The sequence below is a fragment of the Mytilus edulis genome, chromosome 7, assembly GCF_963676685.1.
Source record: "Mytilus edulis chromosome 7, xbMytEdul2.2, whole genome shotgun sequence".
NCBI lineage: Eukaryota > Metazoa > Mollusca > Bivalvia > Mytilida > Mytilidae > Mytilus > Mytilus edulis.
The window spans coordinates 504,364-530,380 of NC_092350.1; the positions used below are offsets into that span (position 1 = coordinate 504,364).

The window sequence follows — 26,017 nt, forward strand, 5'->3', positions numbered from 1 at the left end:
GTTGAGCAGGAACTGCTTACCCTTCTGTAGCACAGCAGATCACCCCAGTATTTGTCTTCAGTTTTCTATGTTGTCTTGTGTCTGTTTGCCTTTTTTTTAGCTATGGTGTTGTCCGTTTATTTTCGATTTGTGAGTTTGACTGTCCCTCAGGTATCTTTTGCCCCTCTTTTTTAAGTTTTGATTTTTTCATTTCAACATTTGCATAATCAAAATTCCAAAAAGACAATACAAATCTCTGTGACAACATTTTATTTAGTCTTCTTATTTGTTCTTTTGCAATCATACCACATCTTCTTATTCTATAACATAATTAAACCATAAGGTAACTACTAATTGGAGCCAGGTCAAAATGAACTTACAAGAAAGAAGAACATTTATTTTAAACAAACCATAAAATATTTTTGACCTATTGCTTACAGTATCTGAAGAATGGACCAATCATTAGAAATTTAACAGTGATCAATCAACGATAAAATGAGTCCAAGGTCAGATGAATCCTGCCAAACAAAATACACACACATTACAATTATTACAAGATACAATTAATGTTGCTGACACATTGCTCATAATATCTGAGATAAAAACCAAACTCATGAGAAATTCACTTGACAAAAACTTCAGCAGCAGCAACAATGTTTAATCTAGTTACATTCTGTATGTACCTGTCACATTCTGTATGTACCTGTCCAAATGTTTAATCCTGTCACATTCTGTATGTACCTGTCCAAATGTTTAATCCTGTCACATTCTGTATGTACCAGTCCAAATTCAGGAGCAATCATAAATACTTCAGTGGAATAAATAGACAGACTCCCATAAATTCATATCAATGTTCTACTTCAGATGTCAGGGGTGTAACAAAGGAATATAATGCTATAGTAACTATATCAACAAAAGAAATGTTTAATATAAAAAGATTTATTACAATGATTTATTGGAATGTATACAATGATTTCTACTGTATAGTTGATGAGACTAATGAGTTATGGATTTATCACAATATGTTTGACAGATAATATTATGCAATTATCAATTTAAGTAAGCAGTTCATTACAATTCATGCAATAATTTTATTATAACTTTGAAAAACAATTCCAAAAAAGATTGTAGTCTCGATTTTCTAGATTTGTAAAAAAAAAAATATAAGAAGGAAAAAAATGCCTCCTCCCAAGATCTTCCTCATTTATGTGCACACAGAACAATTAAAGGTTTTACTTTTCAGGATTGCTCTTTTCAAACAGTAAGTAATAAAGCTTTAATATTAGACTAACAATTTTATTCTGTTGATATTTCTGGTTTACCTGTACATGTTCTGGTGTGGAAATGACCTCAAAACTTTAACACTACCCATTATCATACAGTTAATTTTGTATTAATTATAAGAATAACATTTAGAAAGTTTCTAAACTGGTTTGTAGGTTTACAGCTGATAATTTATTTTTTTAATTAAAAAAACGGGGGAATAACCATTATTATTATGTCTCAACAAATACTATTTGTAAAATAATATTGAAGTATGTTGGGCAAAAGTTTATGTTTCTGTTAAATATTTGTTGTACCTTATTTGAATTGGATGGGAAACATGGAGATTTTGGTCAGTTTAAATTACAATAAGAGGATTTCTTTCTAATAATGCCAATTCTATTCATACCAAAAAGACACTGAAAAAATTACATATGAATATAAAGAATGATGTTCAAAGTATAATTATAACTGTAACTTAGAGTTGTGTAAACAATATATACCGTTGGAACTTATGTATATATATAACTTTTGTCTGATATGGTATACAAAGATATGATATACATGTAAGATAATACATAATATATTAAGTATGAAGTTTGTTATACAAACTGAATAAAAAATTGCAAGGTCCATATATTTCTATGTCTTTTTTGTTCAACAAAAATCAGATGTATAAATGATTTACATACAAATGTTTCAATGTTAAAAAATTATTATATTCATGGCACAATTTATTATTAACAAAAATACATACCGTAGCTTAGGAACAAAATTGTATCTCAAAAACAAAATGGCAGTACACAGATCACAATTAAATCAACAATAATAATTATAAAAGTAAATAAAAATCCTCCACCATTTTAACTTGTTTCCATTGGGGCACTTTCTTCTGGTTTAGAATCCGACTGTTTGGTTGTCTTTGATTCATCTGAAACTTTCACCTGGAAGGAAAAATAAAAACATACAGGATTCAGAAATTTTCAAAACATTTGAAACATATCACCAGGTAAGGGGGAGGTTTCGGTGTCAGCAAACATGTTTAACTGGTGACAGTGGTCACTTAGTGGTAGAAACCCCACAACAATCAGAAGTCCTGTAATTCAGTAGTTGTTGTTTGTTGTAGTATTATATCATACTTGTTTAGTACATTAATCAGACCTTAACTTTTTTGTTTGAATTGGTTACATTAATACATCAGAAAACCAACTGCCTAAACAACAAATGGAAAACAAATCATAAATGATGCACAAATATGTGAAAGAATAACAAACAACTTTCTACCCTATTCTTTTATATTAATTGAATAGGCTAGAAGCAAAAGAATAAGTGCAAATAGGGCTGCTGATACATGTTTAAAATTGTCAAATCCGTATTGAAACTGAAGACACCATTTCTAATACCATTGTCATATCTTGTAGCCTGCCTGTCAATCATCTTCTTGGTGTTTCCTGCCATGATTGTTGGTTTTAGGTTCAGGCATTGTTTCACCGAATGCCTCACACTCTTGCTGAAGTGTCATCATACCATCAGCCATTTCATTGTGCCATTCCCCAATGCTTTCCAGCCCATCTTCATAGCCAGAGTATGGCTGGAAAACAAAAAGGACAAGTTATCAATATACATAGCATGCTAGATTTTTCTTTTAAATCATTTTAATAGTCAAATTCATTAAAGTAGGGTAATCAAGCAAACCTGTATATGAAACTTGTCCTTTTTTTTTTTTAGGGTTCTCCCTTTCACAGTCAGAGGTGATTAATACAAACCTGGTCTATGAAGTTCTCCAACATTTATACATGTCAGTTTTCATATAATACCAAACCTGGTCTATGAAGTTCTCCAACATTTATACATGTCAGTTTTCATATAATACCAAACCTGGTCTATGAAGTTCTCCAACATTTATACATGTCAGTTTTCATATAATACCAAACCTGGTCTATGAAGTTCTCCAACATTTATACATGTCAGTTTTCATATAATACCAAACCTGGTCTATGAAGTTCTCCAACATTTATACATGTCAGTTTTCATATAATACCAAACCTGGTCTATGAAGTTCTCCAACATTTATACATGTCAGTTTTCATATAATACCAATCCCTCCCAATCAAAACTGTAGTTATTGCTGTAATGGTGGCACCTTTATTTTCAATACACAAGTAGTTTGACGAATATAAAACTATTTTATAGCAAACTAGGTTTTAGATACAAAACTAGACACGTCTTGAAATAATGTTCTGACAATACATCAAGAGAACACTCAATCTGACATACAGATCCTGTGTCCAAGCTTCAGTTACAAGGATCTCATTACACTTCTTTCTTCTTTCTGTTCTGCTAATTCTTACAACAGCCAATGAAATGTCTGTCCTCAAATTTTGAAAATTGTGTACTATTACAACAAAACCAGAGGATTCCGAAAGGTCTTTAAGACAGAAAGAAGAACTGTGAGTTGTTAGCACAGCATGGAAACCAGATCTGTATTTGAATCAGATTGAAGAACACTGAACCATTTTTTCCAACTTCATATACAATATGTACACTATGAAATAGTGATACAAATTATAACTAAAGTGTTCTTCATACCTCATCATTAACCTTTGATAATCATATTGTTGTTTTAGTAGAATTTATAAAAGGGGTATTATGTTGCAACAGAAAATCTTTTTATCTTTTTACAAATGTTGATACCTGTGTGCCTCACACCAGCTTTGTTTGTTTCCCATATCAATTCTAATAAAAAATATTGACAAACACTGTTCACAAAACAAGAGTTGGCCCTTAATCAATTTTTTTTTTTTTTCGTTTTTTTTTCTTAAACTAAGTTTTATTAACATTTTTACATTTGTTAAAAGGTAGATCAAATGCCGGTACCTTATCCTGGCCTTATTATCATTAGTATAGAACATCTGTTATGATTAATTATGTTTGTACACAAATTTTCAATAACCCGGAAATAATTCATGTCTTCACCTGAATATTTTTTTATACTAGTTTCTTTATTTACAAAGATGCTAGATAACACATGTAGTGCTTTATAAAATATGGAATATATACATTAGTGCATTATTCAAGGAAATTTTCCAAAATATTTGTTTTGAAAGGATTATTAATCATTTGTTAATACCAGAGCTCCAGATGAGAATTCACAAATTGGGGTTTTTACCCACCATTTTTTTATGTAATTGAGTGATAAAGTTTTATAATTGCATTATCAATTCCAATTCACCCCTCAAGCAAATATCAAATTGGGTTTTTCACCACCAAGCTCCTTAATGTATTGGGTTATTCATCAACACAATATTGAATATTTAGGCATGTTATAATCACTTTATATCTAACTGAGATGTTCATCCATCTTAAATGTTTCTTTCTTTGTATATGTGATAGCTGTTTTATTTGGTTTATACACTGAGGAGCAATCGTATGTTTAATTTGTGTCCGGTTTTAATCGTTCTGCCAGTTTTGTATTTTCTCACAACTAATATAAACTGCAGCTGGTGTCACTAGTTGGACAGTAACTAATTACCTTTCTAGATCACATATGATCACCCTACAGTTTAGATGGGGTACGTCACCGGCCGGTAGGTGTGGCTTAGTGTTTAGATTTTTATGTAATATATGTGAACATTAAGTGCTGTAAGATAGTTTTGCCAGTCCTATCACCTATTTGCCAGACTTCTTTTAAAAAAAATAATAAGTAGTTCCAGACCTTGACCAGGTTTATAGGGTGGTTTAATGACGGGGACCACATTCAATTGAAATTTACAAATAATCCTGCAACATCAAATAAATAAATAACAATGTTACACTGCACTGCCAATAAGACAACTATCTTAACTTAAGCATTCAGAACAATTAGACCAAAAACAAAGAAAATGTCGAGCTGCATTTACATAAAAATGGATATATATGTGATTTCATTCATCAGCTAAAAAGAAAAAATAATATATAAAATAAACTTATACTTGAATGTTTTTGTTTAATTTATTTTACATAAATCTGGGTTAATTTGTCCCTTATTAGAACTTTTGGTTTCCAATGCTTTCCAACTACTGGCCTATCACTGTTTCAACTGATTTAGTTCTTGACAAAATTCTGTGTTTGTCGTTCTAACAATGTTCTTACTAAGGCACGCAAACACGCCTGTGCGTTCTTTGGATGCTTCCTTAAACACTAGCTGTGTCTTGTTATCATATATGCATCATAATTATTATCCCTCAGCTATCAAAAAGAAGATAAAAACATGCTTCTATTCAATATTTTTACCAGACATTTACTTTCGTTTTAATTCATTGTGTTATGATAAATCCCGAGCAATTCGATAAAATTATGACAACATGACAAACACTAATTGGATAAACACAGAGAAGATGGAAATGTTTTCATCAACACATGTACCTTTAGACCAATGGAAAATTCCAACAGGGACCCAGTTCAACTACTTGATGCAACGCTCTATTTTTAGAACGAAAGGACATTTCCAATTATAAATGTTTAGATTTACGCGATGACTATGTAATAGATAAGGGTAAATAACGCAAACGATAGCAAATAAAAGCGTTAAGAACTCATGGTTTTGGCATATAATTGGATTTTCCTTTGAATGATTTGGGTTTTTAAACGCTGCAATGGGCAATTGCATCAGGTTTTTAATTATTTTTATTGCGTTATCACGCAAATATGCAATTTATCTGGAGCTCTGAATACAAAGCCATGAAAAGTTATAACATAAAAGAAAATTAAAAGTGCCCTAAATAGAAATATTTACCATTGAAAAACATTTTTTGCAAAATGTGGACAAAACTCTCAATTGGCATTAAAATTAGAAAGATGATATCAGAGGGAAAATGTGTACAAAGTTTCAAGAGGGAACATGTGTACTAAGTTTCAGGTTGATTGAAAAACTACAACTACTGTGGATTCATTAATTTTCGTGGGAATCAATTTTTGTGGATTCAGGAAAACTTGCATTTTCGTGGATATATGATTTTGTTGTTTTGCCAGTCTGCATGCAAACCCTATATAAAATATGTAATTTCGTTGAAGATTTGAATTCGTGGTTCAACAGTACTCACGAAAATTGGTATCCAACGAATAATAATGAATGCACAGTATATCTTTTGATATTTCAGCTATTTCCTTATTTTTCTAGGTAACCCTAACCCTAACCTTTACCCTAGTTTTTTTTTCTAATTTTCTGTTTCTATGAACTTACATGGCGTGAATCACGTTCAGCAAATTTATTAAACATTCCAGCATAAATATGTTTTTCTTTTTCCCTGAACTGCTTCAGTTTTTGGTCACAAATAACTATTTGATTTTTGGCTGCTTTGTTCTCTGGTTCAAGTTCCAAGACTTTCTCATAATCTGCTTTAGCTGATTCATGATCGTGAACTTGAAAATAGGCCTAAAATTAAAAGATACATATAAAATCTGCTTTATAGTACAAGACAAGTATGCAAGATAGTACAATGTTTCATCTACCAAAAAACTCATCCATAATGCTTGAATTAAATAAATGGGGAATATGTCCATGGGACACAGATGATGTCCCCACTTGCGTTTAAAGTTATAAAAGAACATAATTAAAGAACTGTAAATGTGACACCACTAAAGTTTGTACTTGATCTGAGTTTTAGGGTAATTAGCATTGTGTATACGTATAATAGTAAAGTGACACCACTAAAGTTTGTACTTGATCTGAGTTTTGGGGTAATTAGCATTGTGTATACGTATCATAGTAAAGTTTGTACTTGATCTGAGTTTTGGGGTAATTAGTATTGTGTATACGTATAATAGTAAAGTTTGTACTTGATCTGAGTTTTGGGGTAATTAGCATTGTGTATACGTATCATAGTAAAGTTTGTACTTGATCTGAGTTCTGGGGTAATTAGCATTGTGTATACGTATCATAGTAAAGTTTGTACTTGATCTGAGTTTTGGGGTAATTAGCATTGTGTATACGTATCATAGTAAAGTTTGTACTTGATCTGAGTTTTGGGGTAATTAGTATTGTGTATACGTATAATAGTAAAGTGACACCACTAAAGTTTGTACTTGATCTGAGTTTTGGGGTAATTAGCATTGTGTATACGTATCATAGTAAAGTTTGTACTTGATCTGAGTTCTGGGGTAATTAGCATTGTGTATACGTATCATAGTAAAGTTTGTACTTGATCTGAGTTTTGGGGTAATTAGCATTGTGTATACGTATCATAGTAAAGTTTGTACTTGATCTGAGTTCTGGGGTAATTAGCATTGTGTATACGTATCATAGTAAAGTTTGTACTTGATCTGAGTTTTGGGGTAATTAGTATTGTGTATACGTATAATAGTAAAGTGACACCACTAAAGTTTGTACTTGATCTGAGTTTTGGGGTAATTAGCATTGTGTATACGTATCATAGTAAAGTTTGTACTTGATCCGAGTTCTGGGGTAATTAGCATTGTGTATACGTATCATAGTAAAGTTTGTACTTGATCTGAGTTTTGGGGTAATTAGCATTGTGTATACGTATCATAGTAAAGTTTGTACTTGATCTGAGTTTTGGGGTAATTAGCATTGTGTATACGTATCATAGTAAAGTTTGTACTTGATCCGAGTTCTGGGGTAATTAGCATTGTGTATACGTATCATAGTAAAGTTTGTACTTGATCCGAGTTCTGGGGTAATTAGCATTGTGTATACGTATCATAGTAAAGTTTGTACTTGATCCGAGTTCTGGGGTAATTAGCATTGTGTATACGTATCATAGTAAAGTTTGTACTTGATCTGAGTTCTGGGGTAATTAGCATTGTGTATACGTATCATAGTAAAGTTTGTACTTGATCTGAGTTTTGGGGTAATTAGCATTGTGTATAGTAAAGTGGCATAACGCTAGACAGATAATGCATTTTTTTGGTAATAAACATTGTGTATAAGTTTCATAACATTTGGTTGAGAGAAGCTAAAGTTTAAGAAACAGAAACCAAAATTCAGCAATTTTTCCATATTTAAAGGGGCATAACTCTAGAATGGCAATAAAGATGCCACCAAAATTCAAACATGGTCTATATTTTAAGGTTATAAGCATTGTGTATTAGTTTCATAACATTTGGTTAAATAAAAGTAAGAGAACAGAAAGAACAAATTAAGCATTTTTTTCATTTGTAAAGAGGCATAACTCATCAAACTCGATCTGTGTTTTGTGGTAATTAGCATTGTGTAAAAGTTTGATAACATTTGGCTGAGGCAAACTAAAGTAAGAGAACAGAAACTAACTTTGGGTCATACATAAGTATGTACACACAGACAAGGGTAAAACTTAATGGTGGGGTCAAAAAAAGTTAGTCAAATCTAGTACATGTATGTAGTTGAAGAGAATTGAGAACCCATACATATCAAATTTGTCTGAAAGTTCTACAAACATAAAAAAATGGAGTCTCACACACACAAATAGTCTCTGTAAAGGGACCCTAAAACATACAAAATAGAGTCTCCCTCAAAGTAAAACAAACACAAAAGTATTCCTGTTATCAACATGTTGAAAGGTAAAACAAACACACAAATAGAGTATCCCTAAAGGTGTAACAAAAGTCTCCCTAAGATACAACAAATACACAATAGAGTCTCCCTAAGATACAACAACTACACAAATAGTCTCCCTAAAGGTACAACAACTACACAAATAGTCTCCCTAAGATACAACAACTACACAAATAGGGTCTCCCTAAAGGTACAACTACACAAATAGAGTCTCCCTTCATAGATTGCACTCTATAAATAAGAATCTCTATATTGAATTATAAAAATTTAACCATTTTTAATTTTTCTTAAAATAAAATATTTACCGTAGCCCTCCTAAAGTATGCCTTGACACTTTTAGGGTCTATCTCTAAAGCTTTATTGCATTCTTCTCTCACTTCAGAGAAATCTCCCACTTTGATTTCACACATGGCAATGTTCAGATGTGTAGCTAACATTAAACTATTCCTTTTCTCTTTATTTTCTTCTTGTAAATCGGTTTCATATTCTAAATATTTTTTCACTTTTTTGTAGAACTGCTTTGCCTTGCTGTAGTTTTCTTTCTGCAAATTAGAAAGTCCTTGATAAATATTTTTGACATGCAAGCTCAAAATCAGTTTTTTTTAATTGTCTGTGTTTTGAGGCCTTGTTTCAGAAATTTTTTATTAATCTATTTAAAGTTAAACTGGCCAGGTCTTGAATCATAGGGCTTGTGGTTATTTGTGAAGACTAATGTTTCAAGTCTAATTCAGTATTTAGCAATAGATTATATGTAGGTAGCTGCTTTAGAACATCAATTAAAATTTGTAGGAATACCACAGAACCCAGTGTCTTGCCTACTTGTGCTGTTAGTCATAGGCAACAAAAATTGGGAAAAAAATTATTAAATAATTTCCTTTGAATATAATCTTTTGATTGTAAGAAGCTTCTGTCCAAGTTTGGTAAAAACTCAGGATGTTTTATGAATCTTATAAATGTTTAAAAACTTTAACGACAGACTGTAATGTTAACAAGAAAAACTTAAGTCCATTTATAAGTAATACATGTATATGGAAAAACAAGAAATAATATTTTACAAAATTTCCTTCTTGATACTAGTTTTGACTATAACAAATCTTGTTCAAGTTTGGTAAAAATCCAGGATATTTTAAGAGAGTTATTCAAATTCTAAAAACTTTAACATGTTTAACCACAGATTGGCAGAAAAATTAAGTTCATTTATCATGTTTATATGTAAAATACTGATAAACAGGGTTTTTTTTATAAAAAATTTACTTCTGGATAATATCTTATGATCATAAAAAAGCTTCTGTCAAAGTTTGGTAGAAATCCAGGATAATTTAAGAAAGTTATTAAAATATAAAAAACTTAAACCACCAAGTGAATATTAGTGGACACTGATGCTGCAGACGACTGAATGTAGGATTGCTATGTCTAGTTTTGCGACAAAAGTCAGACTTGACAATAAATGTATTACTAAATACCGAGTGACAGGTATTCTGTTCAGATCTACTTTAAATCCAAAGTGGCAGCCATCTTGTTTTTTATTATTTTTGGCTACTTTGGCTTTAATGTGATGAACAGCATTAGAAAAGGTTTATTGACAGGGTAAACAATATTGCACAGAAGAGAAATGAGGCAGCAGTTTATAATTAATCAAGTACAACATTTCTTGAACTCAAAATTGAACTTGACGCACATTTATTCACGAGAATAACCTTGTCACAATTTTTCTCACATTGAACTTGGATATTGACCTGAACAATAAGTCTGTATAGCATCCCCTCTAGTTTTATCCCAATGTTAATCTTATTTTTTCTTTAAATCTTTTAATTTGCTTTTTTTTTGGAATGATTTTGATTTGGGTAATTACATGTACCATGACATATAAGAATTTACTATATAAACATGATATATATTGGATGAAAGTATATTGCTAGGTGATGATATACATTTTCCCTACAAAATATTTTATTATTTACTGAATGATGAGAGTTTTCCTATTTGTTGACAATGTATATGAAAACAAAAATACATCAGCAACTTGGACATTTATCTGAATTATTTTTATAATTTCATGAAAAGTCAGTAAAGTTGAAAATGTAGACTTTAAAATATATTTGTATCCTGGATGATAAACTTATTATCTGAAAACAGTTTAATTTGCATTTGTCTTAAGCACACATATGTATAGTAATATTATTGACGATCACTGGAAGAGTCCATGTTAATTCTAATTTCATTAATAAAGCGAAAGGTATCCCTAGCTTTCACAAAATTTTAGTAATACAAAAATAGTAGTGCAAACTATAAATATTTAGAAAATTTACAGATCATGCAGTTTCATCCTTAAACTAAAAAACTTTTAATTATTTTGTACATTTCTAAGCAAGGTAAAGCATGTGTGTCTTCTCAGAAAATAGAATTTATCAGTGTAGTTATGCTGTTTACATTTAAATGTACCCCTCAAAGCATTGAGATAATGAAGTAAAAATTTGACAGATCTGTTTATTTTGAATATATATATAGCATTTCAATTAGATTTGAACAAAACCCAGAAAAGCTACAATCATGACAATAGTCTATAAAACATGATACAACCAAACCTCATCAACAACCTGGTGAAACATAGGTTTCTATTTGGCAATGTTTTGGTTAAAAAGTATAGAAAGTCAAAGCAAAACACGTCAACAGCTGCAAGCCTAAGGTATCCTACCTTGACATATTTATTTCCTTTATTTTTGGCTTGTTCAGCAATATCCGATCGCCCATACGTATCTAGTTCCCAAGGTTGTTTCTCCTAAAAGAGACATACCATACTTTAGTTATGTTTTGCAGCAATCTTACCTTAAAGTATTGGCTTCCTCTGTTTTTAGCAATCTCTGATTGTTCTAACTTTTCCTCTGTAGAAAGTTCCCAGGATTCCTTTGCCTGAAATCAGCCAATGTATAAATACACATCCATACCAGAATTCAGTGATATTGTTTGCCTTAAAATATTGGAGAATAAAGGCTTTTTCCCCTGGAGAAGAATCCCAATTTGAAAAAAAAATGGCTTAAAATTATTCCCAAAAAGACAACTTCAGTGCAGTCTCAGTAGTAATTGTGCATGAATAAAAACTGAAAAACACTCATTAAAACATTTTTCATGCCTTAAATGACTGTATGTGTAGATTTGATGGTCTATTTATGTATAATCATTGACATAAAGGAGTTTTATTTCACAGCAGGGGTTGACTCTTGAAAGGGGGTCTGTAAATTGAAGTTTCAGTCAAATTTGTGGTTTATTTTAAATTTCCCAATTTGATGAAAATGACGCATATTTTCCCAATAAAAAAGGGTAGAGGTAGTTTTGAAAAAAGCCAACAATATCACTGGAATTTACCTAAGCCTTGGATTATAAAAAATCAAATGAATATGAAGATAAATCCAACATTCTGCATGTGTTATACCACATGATCTTTTATGCTAGAGGTATAGGATGAGGTTTGAGATCTCACAAAACATGTATAACCCTGCTTCATTTTAGCACCAGTCCCAAGTCAGGAACTCTAGCCTTTTTTAGTCTTGTCTATATTTTCTTTAGTTTTAGTTTATTTATATTTTTGGGAGTTTCGTTTGGAATCTATCATTTGTTTATTTGTATTTTGGGGAGTTTCGTTTGGAATCTATCATTTGTTTATTTGTATTTTTGGGAGTAATGTTTGGAATCTATCATTTGTTTATTTGTATTTTTGGGAGTTTCTTTTGGAATCTATCATTTGTTTGTTTTATTGATTAGTATACATTCAATTGTTTAGAAGCCAGCTGAAGCCAGCCTCCGCGTGAGGGATTTTCTTGATGTCTGAACAACTATTGGTGGTATTCTGCTCTTATTTAGGGTTGCTGTCTCATTTACACATTCCAATTTCCATTCTATATTCTATATTTCATCCTACTTTTAGCAGTTAAATTATTCATGGTTAACATCACAAGTAAACAATGAGTACATCTATACATCTTTCACCTTTTCAAAGCTTAACAGTTCAACTTCATACACTAGAGTTGCATCCCCTGGGATGTTAAACTCTGTATTTCCCTTGGCACCATAAGCTTGTGAAGGCTTGATATCAAATTTGGATTTCTCATGCTGTTTCATTTTCTTGACAGCTTGTTCCAAACCAGGAATGATCCCTTGCTCGTCTCCTTCTCCAACAATGAATTCCAACTCCCTCTCTTTCTCGAACACATTGTCGTTGTATGATGCTGTGTATTTTACTACAAAGCAAAATAAAGTTTTGTTCAATTACAATATGTATATTGAAGTTTTTTATTGACATGTATTTTTAAATATGCTGATAACATGAATGTCTTTCATGGTTCAATGTTCTGTATGTACTGTAAATGAATAAAGTATTGCGATTGTAGGAAAAGCGACATACAGCTATATCACAGTAGCATGGGTTCGAATCCCGGCGAGGGAAGAACAAAAAATTTGCGAAAGCAAATTTACAGATCTAACATTGTTGGGTTGATGTTTAGACGAGTTGTATATATATATATATATATATATATATATATGTATTATATACATCTCGTCTAAACATCAACCCAACAATGTTAGATCTGTAAATTTGCTTTCGCAAATTTTTGTTCTTCCCTCGTTGGAATTCGAACCCATGCTACTGAGATATCGTGACACCAAATCGCCTGCACAGTAGCCCTCCCGCTAGACCACACGACCACATGGGCATTAAAATGAAGCTTTCGATGGCAGGGTGTTACCTTTCCACATCAGTTTTAATCTAGGGTCGTACTACAGTACATGATATATAAGGCATGGAGATGTTATTTTTACGATCAGCTAAATAATATCTATAAACATGATATATAAGCATGAGAGCTCTTATCTGTCATAAGGATAACTGTATTTTTTTCAACTTCGATAGTTGCATCCACAATAGAATTACTGTTTCTATCTCTGCTTTGACAGTGTCAGTTACTCTATCTTTGACCTTTGACAGTTGCCCCATCATTAAGATTACTGTATCTATCTCATCTTTGACAGTTGCCCCATCATTAAGATTACTGTATCTATCTAACCTTTGACAGTTGCTCTATCATTAGGATTACTGAATGTTTCTCACCTTTGACAGTTGCCCCATCATTAGGATTACTGTATCTTTCTCACCTTTGACAGTTGCCCCGACATAAGAAGTACTGAATGTTTCTCACCTTTGACAGTTGCCCCATCATTAGGATTACTGTAACTTTCTCACCTTTGACAGTTGCCCCATCATTAGGATTACTGTATCTTTCTCACCTTTGACAGTTGCCCCAACATAAGAAGCACTGAATGTTTCTCACCTTTGACAGTTGCCCCAACATAAGAAGCACTGAATGTTTCTCACCTTTGACAGTTGCCCCATCATTAGGATTACTGTAACTTTCTCACCTTTGACAGTTGCCCCATCATTAGGATTACTGTATCTTTCTCACCTTTGACAGTTGCCCTGACATAAGAAGTACTGAATGTTTCTCACCTTTGACAGTTGCCCCATCATTAGGATTACTGTAACTTTCTCACCTTTGACAGTTGCCCCATCATTAGGATTACTATATTTTTCTCCCTTCTTTATAACACTCCTGATGATAGAACCATCTTTGTCCTCTGATACATCTTCACCTACAATGTAAATTTGTACTTATTCCATGTCATCAATATGTATTTAAATATTAAAGTGAGTTTACATTTATCTGACATTCTTATATTTCAACAAGTCTTTAGTCATGTTAGTCTGAAAGATAATTACTATTAAATTGGAATATTTAGGGGTTCTAGCATGACTGAAGTAACTGATAACCCAGAAGCGGATTTAGATCTTTTCTAGGAAAAATTTGCTTGATTATATAGGGAATCACTAAAGCAGGACCAGAACCAGATTTCTTTTAGGAAGTCAGTTGGCCCCTTCTTATGAATTGTTCTAGATCAGCCAATGAAACTAAATAATTTTTGCAGGCTATTTATTTTCCTGTCTTTTATGAGTGGATGAATAACTCAAATTTAAATCATTGTGAATATATAAAACATGGATCTTTTCTCATTAAACTACATCCAGCAAATTTGAAAATCTTGAAATTAAATGGCAGCAAAAAGTGTTGGTAAGGGCTAAATGCAAAATAAAGTATCCGCTAAAATAAGTTGATTTACTATACCCAAACAAGAGTCTGAAAGATCATGACTATTTCATTGAGAGTACTGAGAGCTTCTAGCAAGACCCCAAGTAATACAAAAACAAGAAGCTGTCAGATTGACATCAATACACGCTTTTCAAGATTGCATGAAAATGGTATTTGCAAATCTGGACCCCCAAACAGGATAAAGTATATAAAATAAATGATTTATGAAGGGTTCAGAAATGGAACAGCCAAAGTTAATCTGAGTTTCACTTTTTGCTAGAGTTAAAATCAAGAAAATCAAATTGGACATACATCATGTACATGTACATTTAGTCACAGGAATACACATATCTAAATACAAAAAGATTTCATTAAAGCCTTCTCAAGTTATTGCATGGACACTGTTTGGCAGTTGTCCTTACATTGTACCTCCAAACTATTGTACATCACCAAATTAATTTAATCAATATTTTCCTTTGGAAATCCTGCTAAAAAATATAGCATACTATTCTATACTATCACCTTACATGTATATGTTACAGGCATTTTCTAAATTTAGGCATTTTGTAAAATGACTGAATTTTTAGGCATTTTCTAAAATGCCTAAAGTTGACAGGCATTTTATAAAATGCCTAAAAAAAACCTAGTCATTTTGTAAAATGCCTGAAATTTTTAATGAAAATTTTACAAATTGCCTGGTCTGTTTCAGGCAAATTGTGTAAATATGAAATACATGTAATAGATGAAAACGATATTGTAAAGCTACAAAAAGGGTTAAGTAAAATAAATTTAAGATTATTCTTTAAAAATGTAACAAGCGTTAATACGTAAATCTGTAGGCTTCTAGGAGCCTGAATTGCTTACCTTGCAAAATATTGAAAATAAAAGTATGATACACTCAAGGAATATTTTTTAAATTGGTCAAGTAAAACAAGAGGCTCTCAAGAGCCTGAATCGCTCACCTGAATTTTTTTGGTTTAATCTCTCATCAATGATTATTTTGGCTTTTCAATTTATTTAAATGTTCTTTGAATCGTCCTATTTTCTTCAAAAGCAAAAAAAAATCATTTTCTCCTATGTTCTATTTTAGCCATAGGAGCTATGTTTCTTGACATACAAGGAAATGAAATATAAAATTTATACTAGATACTCTGAAACTCTGAAACTCATTTAGCCTAAGTTTGGCTGAAATTGATACAGCAGTTTCATAAGAGAAGATTTTTTAAAGTAAGTCAACATGGTGAACAAATTGTGAAAAAAGTCTTTAAAGGGCAATAACTCCTAAAGAGGTCAATTGACAATTTTGGTCAAATTGACTTATTTGTAGATCTTACTTTGCTGATCATATTTGCTGTTTACAGTTTATCTTTATCTATAATAATATTCAAGATAATGACCAAAAACTACAAAATTTCCTTAAAATTACCAATTAAGTGGCAGCAACCCAACAATTGGATGTTTAATTCATCTGAAAATTTCAGGGCTGATAGATATTGACCTAATGAACATTTTTACTCCATGTCAGATTTGCTCTTAATGCTTTCGTTTTTGAGATATAAGCCAAAAACTGCATTTGACCCCTATGTTCTATTTTAAGTAACGGCGGCCATGTTTTTTGACGGATCAAAAATCAAAGCACACACTTTGTGCAGGATAAACTAAGGAACAACCATGCTAAGTTTTAACCAAATCCATTCAGTAGTTTCAGAGGAGAAGATTTTTTAAAGTTAGCAAATATGATGAACAAATTGTGAAAAATTGTCATTAAAGGACAATAACCCCTTAAGGGGTCAATTGACTATTTTGGTCAAATTAACTTATTTGTAGATCTTACTTTGCTGATCTTTTTTGCTGTTTACAGTTTATCTTTATCTATAATAATATTCAAGATAATGACCAAAAACTGCAAAATTTCCTTAAAATTACCAATTCAGTGGCAGCAACCCAACAATGGTTTGTTTGATTCATCTGAAAATTTCAGGGCTGATAGATCTTGACCTAATGAACATTTTTACTCCATGTCAGATTTGCTCTAAATGCTTTCGTTTTTGAGATATAAGCCAAAAACTGCATTTGACCCCTATGTTCTATTTTAAGTAACGGCGGCCATGTTTTTTGACGGATCAAAAATCAAAGCACACACTTTGTGCAGGATAATCTATGGAACAATCATGCTAAGTTTTAACCAAATCCATTCAGTAGTTTCAGAGGAGAAGATTTTTTAAAGTTAGCAAATATGATGAACAAATTGTGAAAAATTGTCATTAAAGGACAATAACCCCTTAAGGGGTCAATTGACAATTTTGGTCATATTAACTTATTTGTAGATCTTACTTTGCTGATCTTTTTTGCTGTTTACAGTTTATCTTTATCTATAATAATATTCAAGATAATGACCAAAAACTGCAAAATTTCCTTAAAATTACCAATTAAGTGGCAGCAACCCAACAATGGTTTGTTTGATTCATCTGAAAATTTCAGGGCTGATAGATCTTGACCTAATGAATATTTTTACCCCATGTCAGATTTGCTCTAAATGCTTTCGTTTTTGAGATATAAGCCAAAAACTGCATTTGACCCCTATGTTCTATTTTAAGTAACGGCGGCCATGTTTTTTGACGGATCAAAAATCGAAGCGCACATTTTGTGCAGGATATACTAAGGAACAATCATGTTAAGTTTCATTCAAATCCATTCAGTAGTTTCAGAGGAGAAGATGTTTGAAAAATTGTTAACGACGACGACGACGGACGCCAAGTGATGAGAAAAGCTCACATGGCCTTTTAGGCCAGGTGAGCTAAAAAAGGACAAAATCACATAATAAGATTGAGTTGACGACTTCTGTTATCAAAAATGAAAGAAGGCATGCATCAGACTCAATGACAAAACAAGCTGTCAGCTTCGAAATCTATCGGAAAGAGTTTTGACAGAGGCAGATATTGGAGCGAATGTATTAGTTGCATTTCCCCATGTGGATCAACTGTTGTTACTGGAACGGAAGAGCATGGTTATCAACTGGAAATTAAAGATGGAATACTACGTGGACCTTACACCAGGAATCACTTTGAACAGTCTGTCAGTAACTTTTTTGCTATTCAATCTGTAAATTATGATAATGAAATATCCTTCAGTAAAGCTCTCAGTTAAGTTTCTTTGTGTGATGGTCAGGGTTACACAAAATGTGGCTGTAGTGCTAATGGTGAGACTAAATGTAACACTAAACGTCTTTGCAAAAACTCAGAAAAAATGTATAACAGTTGCCGTCATCCAATCATTACATGTAGCAAAAATAATTGTCATATTCAATGTTAATGTAAATGATTTAATTACAATTATAAAACTGTAACTGTTTAAATTGCATGCTATATTTAATGATAGAATAAAATAATCTGTTTGATATTTCCAGTCATTAAATTTTGAGTACATTCCGTTCAGTTATAGTCTTTTAGGCATTTTGTAAAATGCCTTACAATTTTTTCAGGCATTTTATAAAATGCCTGAAAAAAATAGTCAATTTGTAAAATGCCTAAATCATGAAGGCGTTTTAGAAAATGCCTAAAAATTTCAGTCATTTTACAAATTGCCTAAATTTAGAAATTGCCTGTAACATATATATTCCATGAAGAAATAGCACATATTTCAAATATAATTTACCTTTCCAATCAAACAGCTCAACTTCAAATACTAAGGTAGCATTTGCTGGTATTTTAGGAAGGGAACCAGTCTCTCCATAGGCATATTCTGGTTTACAGGTTAAGCGGGCAATCTCCCCCTTTTTCATTGTGGCGACACCTTGATCCCATGCTTTAATAACTGCACCTGTCATGAACAATGAGTACAAATTAGACATGTATGTGAAATAGATTATTTATCAGAAATCCCTGGTGCTTTATTTATATCAAATAATATGGAACACAAATATTAACATATATTTGTTTCTCAAAACACAAGTTTAAATGAAAACTTTGTCTTTGGTATAAACATGCCATAATTAGATCTTTTGTTATTCTTCTGATTATTTTTTTTTTCTTCTGCCGTCTGAGATGCTTTTTTGTCTTACAACATATTGAATGGATTTTTTGGCCATTGATGTTGTACAGTAATGGGGGTTTCAAAACTCACCCTGTTTGACAGAACACTTATTCTTATAGGAGTTATCCCCCCCCCCCCCCCCCCCCCCTCCTCCTGTTTCTTGTTATTGCTATATCTCTAAAACGATAAAAGATTTTAACAAACTGTTTTCAACAAATTGTTTGTCTACTGTTAAGAATGATTTGGTTAATTTTCACTGGAGTAATCAGAAGACATCTTATGGGAGTTATTTCCCTTTGAAAATTTAAGATAGGCGATATGTTGGATCAATTCATACGTTGTAAGTTAGAGAGGTCTACAGTCTTGATATGAAGTCCATGTTCTATTTAAACTTAAGGAAATTGAGGTCAAGGTATAAATTTTAAATTTTGCTTGTTATTGTTATTCAAAAGAAACTGTCATGACTGTTACAGTAAATGATACATGTATGATGTGCCAAATAACTGTTTACAATAAGGAGCAACTTCAACCTATCTAAGCCGACATAAGACATTTTATTTCACTAAAGCCCCCACATGGGGTATGTTAGTACAACATTTTTTAACAAACAATAAAATTGTGAACATATTTACATTAGAACATGGTTAACAAAGGTGCAATAATAGTATATAATTAATAGATATTTGACAGGAAGTACAAATTATAGTAACATGATTAAGCACATGTATTAAAAGGTTTTAATAACACTTTTACAAAATTTTGCTATTCCAGTAAGTGTAAATAAATCTGATGTATTCATCAATTCTTTAAATTTTAAAACATTTAAGTTGTTACATATATTTAAATGTAAAAATTTAGCTCTTACATTGTTGAAAAAGGTACATTTGAGTAAGTAATGAAACTCATCACCAAGTTCATTAGCATTACAAAGATTACAATGTCTTTCAGTTCTATCAATATTAAAAAATCTGCAATGGGCAATTTATTACAATGTATTACTAAGGCAACAGAATTTACATAAGTCGAAGAGTTTTGGTTAACCCTTATAGGATCAGTTTTCTCCCCTTATGTATATGAAATCAGTATTTCTCCACAGCCATACAAGTGATTGACCTTGGGTCTTTTCATTTGAGATCACTGACCTATGACCTCAAAATTGAGGCCAAGGTCAAAGGTCAATTTGACGTTTTAGATTTTGACCTTTGCTAAAAATTCTTTCTGGTTCATTATAAAACAATTAAAGTCTACTGCATAAACCTATTAATCTTCTGGTTTTTTTTATCAGTTTGATTTTATACCACATTACATCAACATGGAGTGACATTTTCTAACATCGTTTTTTAAATTTCATTCTTATTATCGAGGTGGAAAGACCTTCAATTGTTCTCTGAAGAATTGGTTTTTAATATATATTTCTATTGAATCTTAAAAAAGTTCTAATACAAAAGAACTTCAATTTTATGAAAACTGGAAATTGCTTGTAAACATACAAAATTGGCACCAGCAGCAAGGCAAACAGTATTCATTATATAACAAGACAGGAAATGCAGAGAAATACAATCATTCAAATTAAAATAAGATAGGATAATTTACAAAAATAATCTTTTACCATCAATGATTTATAATGACTGCCATCATGGGTTGCTATCTCCGTTTTGAAAATGATGCAAGGGGTTCCTGGGATTGGGTCCAACCATTTTTGATTTTTGAATACAGACATATCAAAGTTGGAACCCCAACCCCTTTATCCTTGGTTAAAAACCCTTTTTTTTTTTAAAGTGGAATCCGCCCTGTTTGGCTGCCAGGAAGAAGTTATTCCTCCCTATAATTCTGAAGTGTAGTTATCCCTGCATATGGTAGGGATATAAATTATCAAACTCAGTAAAATCTGGCAGAATAGAATTTCTGGATTATACAAACCAAGCGTTCTGAAAATCAGGTCCATTACTTTTTACTGAGTTTGATATTTTATATTGCCAAAGGTGACGTATCTCGGAAATTCTGGGAAACCATTTTGAAAACAAAATAAATAATTGCTCTCCTTAAATGGAACAGCATCTTCAATCTGCATTTCTTTTGACTGCCATCATGGGTTGTTAAAATTGGAAGTTCTTACAGCGAATGGGATCGTATGTTTAAAGGCATACCACAAGGGTCAATTCTTGGTCCAGTTCTTTTCAATGTCTTCATAAATGACATATTTCATTTTGTACAAAAAAGCACCATTTATAATTATGCTGATGACAACACTGTATCATACAGTGATCATAATTTAGATAAAGTTGTTGAAAGTTTAGAAACTGATAGTTTAAATCTAATAAACTGGTTTTCTATAAATTTAATTAAGGCTAATCCTGACAAATTCCAGGCTATAGCCATTGGGAAAAAAACAAATAAACATAATTTGATATTTAATTTAAATGGAAATAAAATTTCTTGTGAAAAAAATGTTAAACTTCTTGGAATAACTATAGATTCGGACTTAAATTTTAACAATCATATTTCTGAAATATGTAAAAAGGCATCAAAACAATTAAATATTCTAAAACGTATGGGTAAATATTTAAACAGGCTAGGTAGGTTAACAGCATACTACTCATTCATACTTTCGAACTTTAACTATTGTCCAGTAATTTGGCACTACTGTAGTGAAAAAAATTCTTTTAAAATGGAAAAAATTCAAGAAAGAGCTCTAAGATTCATTTATGAAGATTATGATATTCCTTACGAAAAATTGCTAGAAAAATCTAAATTACCATCTGTAAAAATAAGAAGAATAAAAACAATTGCAATAGAAACATTTAAAATAATTCACCAAAAAAGTCTGAGCTACCTTCATGATTTGATTGATATAAAAATTAACAAGTATGATTTAAGATCACAGAAAACAGCAGTACTCCCAAGAGTTCGAACTACTAAATATGGCTTAAGATCGTTTCGCTATAATGCTGCACAAATCTGGAATGAGCTACCGAACCATTGTCGAGTGGAAACATCTTTCGACCAATTCAAAAAATTGGTACAAACATGGGATCCAAGTAACAGCTCATGCCAGTGCAGTGCATGCATATAGTGTTAATGCCTGTTTTATTTTACTTTTATTTTCTGTGTGACTATTTGATTTGTGCAATCTTATTATTAACTTGTGCTATGTTTTAAGTGTACTATATGCTTTTAACTTATATATGTCATTATGGTATCTTACTATGCATTATATGTTTAAAATTGTGTTGTTTTCATGACTTTTGTATGTGTGTATTGTGTTGTGTGTGTGTGTATTGTATTTTGTTATTAAGTCGATTTGAAAAGCTCACTAGAGCTTGTGTTATGTAGTTTATTGAATATCAACTCTAAATAAAACTTTGAATCTTTGAATCTTGAATCTTGAATCTTTTGGACATTTCTGGAAATAAGCACCCAACAGGTGAGACTTTATTTCTTTGCAAAAATTTCTAACCATAAATGAAGATGCCAAAATTGGTCTCAAAGTTTTCCAGACGAAAATTGCTTCAGCTATATGACATCGTAGGAAGGAGTCACACAAAAAAGCCTTTCAAGATGTCATTTAAAGTATTTAGACTGTGTGATTACCAGTAATGGCAGAAAAATATCAGTAAATTGTCTAGCAAATATGGATCTTTAGTTTAAAGCCTCAAAAGGTCTGTTCTCCAAAATTATATTTGAAAGTAGTTTTGTTTGTGTGATTTCTTTCACTCGCATTTTTTCTACTTAATCATTGTAGTGTTAATAGGAGCAGAATATGAAGAGACTTCCTGTTCATTTTCTACTTTCAGTTTCGTTTTTAGTGATAAGACTGTGTGCCGGCGCGGTCACTTGAGTGTGTTTACGTGATTAATTATACTTACCCTTTCCAAGTTCAAATGTAAATCGTTCTCCTCTTGACCGGCTTGAATCAAACTCTGTTCCGTCATCTAAACAACCAACATAATGAACTGACACTGTATCACCGTTTAGTGGTTTCTCTTCACCCTCTCCTTCATGTAAAATTTGCTTCAAAATGCCTTCATCCTGCTCAAGCGAAACATCAATCTTTGGGAACTCGTCTTTAGAATTCTCTTCTGGCATTTTGTTAAGAGTAATGCAGTGTCTGAGGTAACAGATTAAAATAAGGAAAAAGATGCTGGTACCGCTTTCTTTTCCAGAATTTTCGGATCACACTTGAAGCTGTGTCATAGAAGCACTTGATACTAAATATTTAAAAAATGGCATTCTCAAGCGCTCGTGTGATATTAAGGAATAGGTAGTAGGACAAATCGCCCCACTTGAAAATCGTCCTACACCATATCGCCCCATTGTTTCACAAACTCGTTTAAAAAAATTGTTCCACTTGTGAAAGGGTTAAATCTCGTCAATTGCCCCACTTTATGCACAAAGATAAAACCTAGATGAATATATGGTATCTGGATGATTCGTTCCAACTCTGATTCGTACCAACAAATTCGTCCCAAGTTGCTTGGTCAGTTCGTTCCAACTTTTCCAAAAACTGGTCAGTTCGTTCCAACTTATTCAAGAACAGTATTAAACAATATTAACCATTTAAATAGCCTTATTATTTTAATTTTTAATGCTGTACTTATAAAAAATGAATATAAATACGTATCTAAAAAAATTCTAAGGTTTATTAATTGGGAAGAACGATATATTGGGAATGATATATATTGATAATTATTAATTATTAAGGTAAGTATTTCATGACAAATTTAATATTTTAAATATGAAGTGATAGTGATATTTTCAAAGGAATAGTTATCATTATAATTGATTATTGTATTTCAATGATGTGCGCATAACAGTTGTTAATACATTCATCAAAAGAATAATATCGTACTTATCTTGGGTCATAAACGCTTGTCAATAATAATTGAAGGCTGACATACCACATTTGCTATGTTTTTCTTACGTGCATCGTTACTACTCATTAGCACTGGTTGTGTATTTTTTTACAATATAAAAATTTACTCAGTGTCCTTGTACGAAACCGAAAAAAAAAGTAAGCAGCCACAAACAGATCACAGTCCAAGATGGTGGAGCTTTGGGACAGCTATAGAAGCCAGAAAATTACAGTTACCCAGCTGATGACATCTGTTGCACTTATCATTGTGCCATCCGTTGACCAGCAAAATGAAATATGTGAAATACTGAAAGACTATTGAACAATTATCTATGAACTGTTAGGATGAACATATGTTATTGAAAAATGATCTTTTATATGAAATATACAGAAAAAATGGTCAAGGAATTGCCGTGCACTGTAGGTTCATTTACACAAATACAGTGATATGCGGACATATACATTATAAAAAAGTTGGAACAAATTGTTAAGTCTGATTTAATAATGAACTTAATCAGGTGGAACACATTGTTAAGTCTGATTAATAATGAAATAAATCAGTTGGAACGAATTGACAATTGACTTGGTACGAATTGTCCAAATCTGGAACGAACTGGCTTGGAACGAATCGGACTTGGAACGAATTGACTAGCATTCGAATATATATAGTTTTCGCGTCCGTCAACTCGCCCACTTTAAAAAAAAAAAAAAATAATAATTATTTTGAGAGGGGGGAATGACTCAATTCATAAGGACTTTTCTATTTTTCATAAGTGGGGCGAGTTGGCAAGACTATTCATCCATTTGTCATCAGGATTTTTCTATTTTTCACAAGTGAAAATTGACATTCACGTCAAAATAATACTGATATTCTCTTCTTTATAATTTATTTCAACAAAAAGAAAACGAACTACTATATATATATATATATAAGAAGATGTGGTATGAATGCTAGTGAGACAACTCTCCATTCTAGTCACAATTTGTAAAAGAAAAACAATTCAAGGTCATTAACACAGAGCAGTATTGGCTAACCGAACAGTAAGCTACTATAAAGAGCTCCCAAAATGACTAGTGTTAAACCATTCAAACTGGGAAAAACATGCCGTTTATTTTAATTCGTTTTGAGATATATCTTGCGAAACCCAGTTAGTATCATTCATACAAGAACTGGCAAAATATAGCAATGATAACATTCAAACTGACGTAATTGTGGTGGACTTTGCCAAAGCATTCATTTACCTAAACACTATGGTGTTGACAACAAAACATGGAACAGTTTAACTGGATAGAAGACTTTCTCTCACTTTAGCATGTTTAGTCTAGTCTGTCTACGGCAAATATTGCATAAATCTAAACAAAAAGTAAAATCACAAAAATACTGAACTTAGAGAAAAATCATATCGGAAAGTCCATAATCACATGGCAAAATCAAATAACAAAACGCATCAAAAACGAATGGACAAGAACCATGAGAACTCTAATGTTCCGTGAGATACAACAAAAAACACCACATATCCCCAGACCATATTTAGCACCTGACTTCTGCTTTTCCGTCAACAAACATCTGAAAGCAAGCGTTTAATACACGTATCGGAAAGCAAGCGTTACCGTCGATCGAATCTGAAAGCAAGCGTTCCGAATATACACCGTGGTCATATTCTTGACTTGGTACAGGCATTTTCAAATGTAGAAAATGGTGGATTAAACCTGGTTTTATAGCGCTCAATTGCAACAGAAATGGTTTCAACAGTTGTATGTCCTTGTATAATACCAAAGCATGACACAATCATATATGAAAAGTCTAGAAAAATCGTACGATCGGAAATCACCATTTTGGGCTAAAAACATTGATTTTAACCAAAAATCGATGAAAATTGTGAACAAAATTAGAAAATGGAAATTTTGGCACTATGTTAGCAAATCAAATGTCAAAAACGAATTCAGATGACTAAAATAGCTACAAAGAACAATTCCGATGTAAAATTTACAATCCAGAGTTAGAATTTATTGGTAGAATTATCCCTTTTAATGATAAAAATCACAAAAAAATGCAAAAAAAACCCAGATATATTTGAGATTCATATATGGCTGTTTTCAAACGTTTTATTTTGAAGGCAGCTTTAAAGTAAAACATTAAACACAATTATTTACAATTATTTTCGAAGTGAAAATAGAAAACAAACAGTTGTTTTAAGGAAGATCTATTTAGCCCAAAATTTC

The 26,017-nt window shown here is 31.8% G+C and overlaps 1 protein-coding gene across 4 annotated transcripts; it reads right to left on the reverse strand.

The window, feature by feature from the left end:
* Window positions 1-902: 902 nt before the first annotated feature.
* On the reverse strand, window positions 903-23,208 carry LOC139529681 (peptidyl-prolyl cis-trans isomerase FKBP4-like). 4 transcript variants are annotated; one of them, XM_071325527.1, is made up of 9 exons: window positions 22,809-23,208; window positions 18,565-18,729; window positions 14,318-14,416; window positions 12,758-13,008; window positions 11,600-11,683; window positions 9,079-9,315; window positions 6,464-6,655; window positions 2,646-2,833; window positions 903-2,186 (listed from the first exon to the last, which is right to left on the reverse strand). In XM_071325527.1, the coding sequence occupies exons 1-8, from the start codon at window positions 23,026-23,028 to the stop codon at window positions 2,672-2,674; spliced, it is 1,410 nt and encodes a 469-aa protein (XP_071181628.1). In that variant the 5' UTR covers window positions 23,029-23,208; the 3' UTR covers window positions 903-2,186; window positions 2,646-2,671. The 4 variants fall into 4 exon arrangements, with proteins under 4 accessions (XP_071181628.1, XP_071181630.1, XP_071181631.1 ...); XM_071325529.1 differs by lacking the exon at window positions 11,600-11,683 and adding an exon at window positions 11,469-11,552 and having other exon boundaries at window positions 22,809-23,150; XM_071325530.1 differs by lacking the exon at window positions 2,646-2,833.
* Window positions 23,209-26,017: the final 2,809 nt, after the last annotated feature.

Coding starts and splice junctions, on each gene's coding strand:
- LOC139529681 (XM_071325527.1), bottom strand. CDS start 23,028: ATGCCAGAAGAGAATTCTAAAGACGAGTTCCCAAAGATTGATGTTTCG. Junction 13,009..14,317: donor TGATGGGGCAACTGTCAAAG/GTGAGAAAGTTA, acceptor TTTGCTTTGTAG/TAAAATACACAGCATCATAC. Junction 2,834..6,463: donor CTGAACGTGATTCACGCCAT/GTAAGTTCATAG, acceptor TTTGTTTTCCAG/CCATACTCTGGCTATGAAGA.